This window comes from Saccostrea echinata, unplaced genomic scaffold (genome assembly GCF_033153115.1).
Source record: "Saccostrea echinata isolate AGI-Se365-2 ecotype Australia unplaced genomic scaffold, CSIRO_AGI_Sech_v1 ptg000054l, whole genome shotgun sequence".
Taxonomy (NCBI): domain Eukaryota; kingdom Metazoa; phylum Mollusca; class Bivalvia; order Ostreida; family Ostreidae; genus Saccostrea; species Saccostrea echinata.
The window spans coordinates 34,178,515-34,189,101 of record NW_026889803.1 but is presented as its reverse complement, the minus strand read 5'-3'; the positions used below and the strand labels follow the sequence as shown (position 1 = coordinate 34,189,101).

General features: G+C 35.0%; 1 protein-coding gene across 1 annotated transcript; it reads left to right on the top strand.

Moving 5' to 3' along the window:
- Positions 1–1,041: 1,041 nt before the first annotated feature.
- Positions 1,042–2,315, top strand: LOC133205826 (G-protein coupled receptor dmsr-1-like). The gene has a single exon (XM_061341710.1). It carries the CDS (start codon positions 1,066–1,068, stop codon positions 2,221–2,223), a length of 1,158 nt encoding a protein of 385 aa, XP_061197694.1. The 5' UTR covers positions 1,042–1,065; the 3' UTR covers positions 2,224–2,315.
- Positions 2,316–10,587: the final 8,272 nt, after the last annotated feature.

Genomic DNA, 10,587 nt, shown 5'->3' with positions numbered 1-10,587 from the left:
TTAAAACGTAAAAGTTTGTTTCGTGACTGATAATTCTGTATTGTTCCAGCTGTAATACTTATTACATTCTTCAAAGGAATTCTTTTAAGCCTTGTGATCCTATTACCATATTTTTTTTTGTGTTAAATACAACAACAACAAAAAAATGTGTTGGAAGCAAAGTTAAATTGTGCATATTTTGGTACCATGCACTCTTTTTGCAGTCTTTCTTTTTTAATTATATGTAAAAAAAAAAAATACCTTCAGTAAATTTATCGGCTCGCCAATTGTTTGCTTTAAGTGTATATTGGAATACCTTTACAAAAACATCATCTCAAGTCACAAACCCTATCAACCAACAGCTGCAGCTCATGATACGTGATCTAGACAAAGATATATGATTTGAGCTTTAGCAAAATAGTCGTACATGTATGTATAGTGTATTTTACTTGGTCAAAACAAAATCATATTACATGACTTGCAATATTGCCGAAAGGGTCATTCCTCCTAACAGTAGGCTGGGATTTATTGTAATAGTATTGTTTACTAAAAATACAATACTCGCAAAGAACGTAAACACACTCTCACTGGTTGCTGATAAATAGTCGTATTTTATCCCTTTCAATAAAATGTGAGAGAGCAACGCAAAACGATCCATGTGTTTGTACTGTTGGAGAGAACTTTGTATACCCCAGCTGATTAAATGGTGACTCGTTAATGAAAACAAAGACAATATCGACGACGGTGTATGCTTATTGTGATTTATTTGCTATCGAAGCGAATGTTATGATTTATTTCCCAATCAGGAAACACTACATCAATTTCCCCGATGAATAGTATACTGTGGACTATTCTTTATCTCAATTTTGATCTCGTCTTCTCATATCAACTTGTTTCTTTAAATCACATTCCCTGTCAATTTGTCGAGGGTATCGTTTTTACTTTATTTACTTATTTATTTAAAGAGCACCAAACGTTGAAACTGATATATTTTAAAAATATTTTAATTTCTGATTATTTGTGAATATTAATTGCTATTCTAATTAATATCATTACAGGTTCTCAGCTGCCAGCTGCGACGAGGTCATGAAGGAAAATCAAAGCATAACAGGAGGCGACTTGCTTTTATTTGCTCGGACCTATGCCGCATACCACGGTTATATATCTATATGTGTGTGCATATTTGGAATCGTCACAAACATATTCAATATAACAGTATTAACAAGGAAGCATATGCGGACACCAGTGAACTTAATTCTTACTTGGCTTGCAGTATCGGACATTATAACCATGTTGTCCTATTTACCATTTGCCATGCATTTCTATTGCATTTATCCCGCTGCAAGTAAATCAATGGAGAAAAATAGCAAAAGCTGGATGGCTTACATGATATTTCATATTAATCTTGCCGCTACAACTCATACGGTGTCAATTTGGTTGTGTGTGATGTTGGCCATTGTTCGTTATTTGCATATCCGATCTCCAACAAAAGCAAACTCGATGCGACTGCAGAGAATCAAACAATCTCGATTTGGGATTCTTGTTATTTACGTTTCATCTGCACTGATTCTCGTTCCCAATTACATGAGTAATAAATTGCTTCCTGATGTTCTTCCAGGAAACAATGAAACCATATATGTTCTCCGAAACTTGAACCTTGGTAAGAATGACACCGAGACAATGGTGCTTATAAACGTATGGATATATGCTTTCACCGCCAAACTTGTCCCTTGTCTATTGATGTCAATATTCGGTTCCCTGTTGATCTACAACATTCATGTAAAAATCCGCCAGAGACGTAAAATCTTGCAGATATCAGGTGCTAGCAGTCTGCGTCTGTCAGAACATTCAAGGACCACAAAAATGTTATTAGCCGTCATCATTCTGTTTTTAGTAACAGAACTTCCACAAGGTGTTCTTATAATATTAAGCGCATGTATGGAAAATTTCTTTGACCAAGTATACCTTCCTTTGGGAGACGTGATGGACATTGTAGCTTTGGTCAACAATGCCGTTAACTTCATTCTATATTGCTCTATGAGCACAAAATTCCGTGAAACATTCGTACATTTGTTCTGTAACTTTCACCCGATTCGCCGATCAGAAGATTCCGGTTACACCCTCACCGACAGACTGGCCAAACTAGATTCCCACAGTAACAACAATGACAATAATCAACATCTTCATCTGCTTAAAAATTATTTCCGAAAACCAAGCGCCGAACGGCATTTACAAAGACAATAGTGAAATGGACCAAGACTGAATATTAAAGCACAACGATTTGTATAAACAATTCATTAAATTTATCTACAAATGTAGATTTAATATTATAAAACTGATACTGTCTTAACATATAATGTTGTTTTTTTATTATTGAGTTTCCCATTACATGTACAATAAAATGTTTTATAGCTGTTTTTGACATGTACATGTAAAACTTTTCCACAGCTTGTGTGCATCATCATGGAGGAAAAATAGTAGGCGGAACGTCCACATATGGTCCAATTGAACATTATGTTCAAGATATCGCTAAAATCAATGCATAATATATTTTTTTCTGTTTACATTAATCCTAATGATGTATCTTTATCATAAAAATAATAGCCCTCATTGATCAAAAACATTCAGTAACGTTAAGTGATTTTGACGGTATTTCCCTTCTTTAGAAGTAACACCCTCCCCCACCCCCTGCCCAGTAAGGTAAACATCTTGCTACAATGTTTGAAAAAAATCTCAATGAAAGTCCTTTATGTTATTAACCGCCCTATCTGCGTATTTTATTCTTAAAGATATATTTTACACATAACAAAACAAAAAGGTACTCTACATGTACATAAATTGGCGTATTCAACATTAAGCGCAATCACCGGGTGTGGAGTTGTTGGCGAAATCATGATTTAGCGCTATACATGTCCGTGCCGTATACTAGTATTGTATTTATAAATGATTTCTTAGCGGAATTCATGAATTAGCGCATCGTTGTCTGCGCCAAAGCCGCTAAAATATGAAGCCCGCTTTTTTAAGTACACGTACAGTATTAGCTTTCCAAATATTAAATTCGCTTCTTAAATGTTAATTTAACAATTAAACACAAACCGAGGTTTATTGAAAAAAGGGGCCCAAAGGCTTTCATAGTAAGCCAATCATGGTAAGTTTCTCAGGCTATATCAGAACTAAAAATATGGACCTGTGTGACCAAAACAAAACAGAAACAACAGGCCCATTGGTCACAATGCTTACCTGAGTATCTATGGCCATTCCTGTTTTTCGCTAGCAAATTCTTTTTCCTATTTAGATCTTTGATCACATATTGAAGCCCCATTTTACCCCCTGGGGGTTATGATTTCAACAAACTTGAATCTTTATTACCAGAGGATGCTCCATATAAATGTGCCTAGATATGGCTTTCCTGTTCTTGAAAAGAGATTTTTAAGGAATTTTCTATGTATTCCTAATATGTTAAACTTTGATCCCGTTCAGTAACCCACCCTACCTATGATTTGAACAAACTTGAATATACACTTATCGTGGATAAATCCATGTTTATATGAATGAACATGGCTTTGTTGTTCTTCAGAAAAAGATTTTTATTAAGTTTTGGTATGGTTCTTGTATGTTTTCCTATGAAAAACTATAAGATTGCCCCTTGTTGCTGGTAGATGATTTGAACAAACTTTATTATCTACTCCGTATTCTTGTGTATGTTTCCGTATAGATAGGACTGATCATGGTTTTGTTGTTCTTGAGAAGAAATTTTTAAAGATTTTTCAAATGCATTTCTATGTAAAAATTTGATTGCCCAGATACTTGCACCCTACCCCCTTCGGTCATGATTGGAACACATATGAATCTACGCTACCTCTGGATGCTTCCAAATAAATGTGACTGATCATAGCTTCTTTGTTCTCGAGAAGACGGTTTTTAAAAAGATTTTTCGTATATATACCCATGTAAAACTCGGATCACCCACAGTGGCTCCATCCTACCCCTGGGGTCATGATTTGAAAAATCTTGATTCAACACTATGTCAGGAAGTTTTCACATCAGTTTTTTTCCCATGCATTCCAATGTAAAACTTTTATTTCCCAGTGTAGCCCCACCCTACCCCGGGGATCATGATTTGAATAAATTTGAATCTACACTACCTCAGAATGCTTCCAAATAAATATGACTGACCATGGCTTTGCTGTTCTCAACAAGAAGATTTTTAAAGATTTGTCCTAATATAGGTAGTAACCCATGTAAACCTTTGATCGCCCATAGTTGCCCCACCTTACCCCCTGAGGTCATCATTTGACCAAAATTTAATTTACACTATGTCAGAAAGCGTTCACTTAAGTTTCACCTTTTCTGGCCTAGAAAAATGACCCCACCAAATTTGTACTTTTTCTTTACTTACTCCTCTTAGAAGAGGATGTGGCCCTTCATTTGAAGAAGCTTAAATTCCGTTCACCCAAGGATACTTTTGCCAAGTTTGGTTGAAATTGACCCAGTGGTTCTTGAGAAGATGAAAGTATAAAAACTTAAGATAATAACGCCGACGACAACAACGACAGAAAACGGACAAATTTTGATCAGAAAAACTCACTTAAGCTTTTGGCTCAGGTGAGCTACAAAGGTATCGTAAGAGGAGCAACCCTCGCAAAAGAGCACATTTCTAAGAGACCTATTACGTACAACAGTCATCATGGGCACTTACATCATAACTAAAGGATATAGTTGTTAATTTACAAAACGCAGTATCATACAAAATTCTTATCATTATTGTTTTGTTTAACTGTCATTGATGCTTGATTCGATCTACACCTGAATTATCACTAATTAGGTAATCACAAAAGGCTTTATCGGTTTAAAAAAAAGAAAAAGAAAACCCATATTCAACAGGATCGTTTTATTTTCACACCTTGTTTTTCGTCTTATAACCGCGATTCTAAGTCAGCCCAAGGAACGTTTGTGCAGCCTGAATGGACCAAAGTATCGAGAATAAACTTCGAAACGTGTATGCCTATGTATGGTTGCTACCGTTGAACATTCAACAAAAACATGGCCAATTAAGAATTTTTTATGTCGCTTACAAATTTGACGTTGTTATATCTTAACTATAAATTTAAAGATCGATTTCAACTCTAAGACTTAACATATACACATTGTTTTGTAATTATTTGTATCTATGCAGTTAAAGTTTTGATATGAACATAATGTAATGTTGAAAAACGTATTCCACGGCAAAGCTTAGTGTCGCTTCATTTATTTACAAATTTGAAGAGGGAATTTTCAGCCGTAAAAGCGTTCCAAATAGATTGCAATGAATGTTAAAAAAGCTTTTTATCCTATATAAGAAGAAATCAAACCACTTGTCGAAAAGAAATACATGGATCTTCTTTCATGCGAAATCATAAGCATGTCACTGAAAATCGATTAACTTCAGTAACGATTTTGTTTAAAATTTTACGCACAGAATGCAGATTTCAAAAAGAACTGAAACTTATCTGAAAGTGACCACGGAACCTAATATCATCGATTCTAGTTGCGACTCATCTACTTAAGACCATTACATTTTCGACATAACAAAATGAATTACTAAAGACAACAAGAGGCCCATGGGCCACATCGCTCACCTGAGCACATTGGCTAGACTAAGGCACAAATCAGAGGGGGGGGGGGGCTTGAATTTTAAACTACCTGATGATGCTTCCATGTCAACATAACAAATGAATTTGTTGTACTTGGGAAGATTTTAAAAGAATTTTCCCATTTATTTCTTTGTAAAAATTTGATTCCCCATTGTAGCTCCTCCCTATCTCAGGGGTCATCATTTGAACAAACTTGAATCTACATTACCTGAAGATGCTTCCATATCAATAAGACTAACATAGCTCTTCTGCTCTTGAGAAGAATTTTTTTTCTATATGTTCTTATGTAAAACTTTCGATCCGCCATTGGGCCCCACCCTACCCCCGGGGGTCATCATTTGGACAAAATTGAATCTACGCTACCTGAGGATGCTTCCATATAAATATGACTCTTCATGGCTTTACTGTTCTTGAGAAGAAGATTTTTAAAGATTTTTCCTATATATTTCTATGTAAACCTTTGATCCTCCATTGTGGCCCTGCCCTACCCCTGGGGGTCATGATTTGAACAAAATTGAATCTACACTTCCTGAGGATGCTTCCATATAAGTATGACTCTTCATGGCTTTACTGTTCTTGAAAAGAAGATTTTTAAAGATTTTTCCTATATATTTCTATGTAAACCTTTGATCCTCCATTGTGGCCCTGCCCTACCCCTGGGGGTCATGATTTGAACAAAATTGAATCTACACTTCCTGAGGATGCTTCCATATAAGTATGACTCTTCATGGCTTTACTGTTCTTGAAAAGAAGATTTTTAAAGATTTTTCCTATATATTTCTATGTAAAACTTTGATTTTCCATTGTGGGCCCGCCCTACCCCCGGGGGTCATGATTTGAACAAAATTGAATTTACACTTCCTGAGGATGCTTCCATATAAGTATGACTCTTCATGGTTTTACTGTTCTAGAAAAGAAAATTTTAAAAGATTTTCCTATATATTTCTACGTAAAACTTTGATCCTCCATTATGGCCCCGCCCTACCTCCGGGGGTCATGATTTGAACAAACTTGGATCTACACTACCTGAGGATGCTTCCATATAAATATGACTCATCATGGCTTTACTGTTCTTGAGAAGAAGATTTTTAAAGATTTTTCCTACATATTTCTATGTAAACCTTTGATCCTCCATTGTGGTCCCGCCCTACCCCCGGGGGTCATGATTTGAACAAATTTGGATCTACACTACCTGGGGATGCTCCCATATGAGTTTCATCTTTCCTGGCCCTGTGGTTCTTGAGAAGAAGATTTTTAAAAGATGCTATTCATTTTTCACTAATTCTTAATTATCTCCCCTTGAAAGAGGGCAAGGCCCTTCATTTGAACAAATTTGAATCCCCTTCACCCAAGGATGCTTTGTGGCAAGTTTGGTTGAAATTGGCCTAGTGGTTCTGGAGAAGAAGTTGAAAATGTGAAAAGTTTACAGACAGACGGACTACAGACAAAATGTGATCAGAAAAGCTCACTTGAGCTTTCAGCTCAGGTAAGCTAAAAACGGTTGTCTCTCTGAAAAATTTAACTGTAACGGTAATTCAGGAAAGTTTTTGCATTAAAGATATAATTTTTTTCTTATTTTGGGAGCAAAATGTTTATAATTTTGTTTTATATCCTAAATCAAACTTTGATTTTAACTATTGTCGAGAATTTTAACTTTTATTGCTGGGAAGTAACTTCCGTATCGATATTTTTCCCGAAATTTTGACATAATTTCGGATTCATGCGAGACTTCATGAATCATACTTTAGCATTCTATACTGAACATCAGAAACAAAAATTGGTCAAATTCAGCTTTATAGGAAAATAATAAGACTTGATTCAGCATTAATTTCCGTAACATTAATTACCTTAAAATCAATGGTATATTGAATTTTTTGTAAAAAGTTTACGATACCATATTTGTGGATTATTCTTTTTTTTCAAATTTTTTCAAGTTCTCTGATATGTCCTTTAAAGAATTATGATGTTCATTTTGCTATTCTAAACAATTATTTTTTTTTCATGTTTTATACCCTGAATTGGTCCATTTATCGTAGAATGACTGTGAAACGTAAATGTTTACATGGTTTATATAGTTTCTGTATATTTGCATGTTATATAACCCCAAACTCTTTTTAAAATTATATATATATATAGCAGATACTTTCAATAAACAGTTAACGTTGTTAATATCAAGTTGATGAAAGATTAATTGATTGATTGTATGATCTTTTACGTCCCATTTGGGAATTTTTCACTCGTATAGAGACGTTACCATATATTGGTGAAGGGCTTCAAATTCAGACCCTCAGCAATCAGGACATTTGAGCAGTGAGAATTCTTTCATCGTTCCAACGCCTACCATACAACGAACATAAGCAAATATAATATTAAAACACGTCTATGTACATGATTACAACAATTATCATATACCACGTACATACCGTATATACTCGCCTATAAGGCGGTTGTAATTTTTGAGGTTATTTTGGAGGGATTTGCCATTGACCCGCATGCAAGACGGTACAACTTTTTGCAAGAACCTGACAATTTTAAACCAATGTTTTAAGATGTTTTAACCTGGGTTTAAGTAATTTTATTTTGGAAAAGACGCCAATATTTAATTTTAAATCATTAAAGAAATAAGTAATGCACACTTAAGATAAAAATAAAATTATTGAAATATACTTGTATTTAATGCATAATCTTAGAATACAAAAATTATATTATGTCCAGACTTTATTCAACGATAATCGTCGGAAACGTTTATAAAATACATGTTGCCGTTCAAAATAATGCCACTTATGACTAGCCTATAAGTCGGACATAGAGTTTTGGACCAAAATTTAACTCAAAAAAAAAAAAAAAGACTTATAGGCGAGTATATACGGTATATCATGTACATCATCTCATAGATTGCCATAATAGAGCTCCATTTTAGATTTTCAAAAACCCGTATATCATGTACATCATCTCATAGATTGCCATAATAGAGCTCCATTTTAGATTTCCAAAAATTTTTTTGAAAACGTAAAGAGATACAGCAACATGTATGTTAACCGACCAGAAATCAGCACACGTGCATGCATCTCCTCCTTCTTTTCTGATGATTGAGTAATGAAGGAATTTGTATTATTTATATATGCCCCCGTAATCGAAGATTCGGGGGCATATAGTTTTTGCCCTGTCCATCCGTCTGTCCGCAAAAACTTTAACCTTGTCCATAGCTTTTGACTGCTTGGAGGTATGGCTTTCATGTTTCACTGGCGTATTACTTGTGACAAGACCTTTCTTTGGGCACCAACATATTTGACCTCTTGACATCGACCTTGGAGTTTGACCCACTTTTGCAAAATTATACCACATTTTAACCTTGGCCATAACTTTTAAAATGGTAGGTGATAGGGCTTTCATACTTTACATGTATATTCCTTTTGACAAAATCTTTTCTTGAGTACAAATAGTTTTGATTTCATGACCTTAACCTTGGAGTTTAGCAAAAGCTTTAGCTTTGGCCATAACTTTTGAATGGTTGAAACTCGGGCTTTCATATTTAACATGTGTTTTTCTTGAGAGAAGAATTTCCCTTCAGTACCAACAATATTGACCTTGACCTTTGAGTTTGTCCTACTTTTGGAAATCTTCAACATTGGTTGGAACTAGGGCTTTCATATTTCACATGAGTATTAAATATTCCTTGCGTCAAGAGCTTCCCTTTGGTACCAATAATTTTGTCCTTGACCTTTGAGTTTGACCTACTTTTGAAAAACTCTAACATTGACCATAACTTCTGAACAGTTGCTACTTGGACTTTCATATTTCACGTGTGTTTTCCTTGTGACAAGACCTTCCCTTGGGTATCAACAATTAGGTTGAAAAACTTTACTTTGGCCATAACTTTTGAACAGTTGGTGATGAGGGCTTTCATATTTCACAGGTGTATTTCTGGTGACAAGACCTTCCCTTCGGTACGAACAATTTTGACCTTGACCTTTGAGTTTGACCTACTTTTGAAAAACACTAACCTTGGCAATAACTTTTGAACAGTATGTGGTAGGGCTTTCATATTTCACATGGGTTTTCCTTGTAACATACCTTCCATTCGGTAGCAACAATTTATTTTGATTTGGTTACCTTGACTTTGGAAGTTTGACTTGCATTTGAGAAACATTAACCTTAGCCAAGAGCTGCGATACGGGGACATCAGTGTTTCACAAACACATCTGTTTTCATATACTTGATTTATCTTAATTCGTAAAAACCCTCTTTCGGATGCTATCGAAGTTGGAGGGATACAAATAATTTTTCTTGCCAAAGAAGCCTCTAAAGGTCTTTTTTTTTCATCGTGTATTTACACATTTGTAAGGTATCACTGTAAAAGGTGCAGGAGGCAGAATTCAGTATTTTTGTTGCATTTTCGAAACATGTTTTTTTTCTGTGGATGGTGTGTAAGAAAGAACATACACATCAGAAAATAATAAAACGAAGTCTTCTTAAAATTTGTTTTACTTTCTTTTTTTTTGGGACCGTTATTACTACTGTCAGTGTCAACATCAACTGGAATGGAATCATCAGTTGTTTTGGTTGAGTAAAATTTGGTAATGATTGTAATGGTGGATCTGTATCTCTGTAGTTACCTCCGGTTCTTCTTTAATTTTCATTGACCCAAGTTCAGCAAGTTTGTTAATTACATTTGAATGCACTTCGTCTTTCAAGCTGCCATCTTCCAAGAAAGACAGTGATTCAAATCGGGGATCAATGAAGCTTGCCACAGTTAGGATATCTTTCCGGTGATCATACCTGTGCCGTAGATCCTGAAATTGTTTACTTCTTAAGAAGAAGAGTTTGCTGTATAGGCATTATGACATGTAGGTAAGCATGCTCTCAGTGCAGAGAGATGTCACAGTTTTTAATGGCTTAAAGTATTCCATGACTTCTTCAGCAAAAGCTAGGTCTTCATCTGTAAATGAATTTATATCTTTGTATGTGAATTTCT

Excerpts from the sequence above, each read along its gene's own strand:
- LOC133205826 (XM_061341710.1), top strand. The coding sequence starts at position 1,066 with ATGAAGGAAAATCAAAGCATAACAGGAGGCGACTTGCTTTTATTTGCT.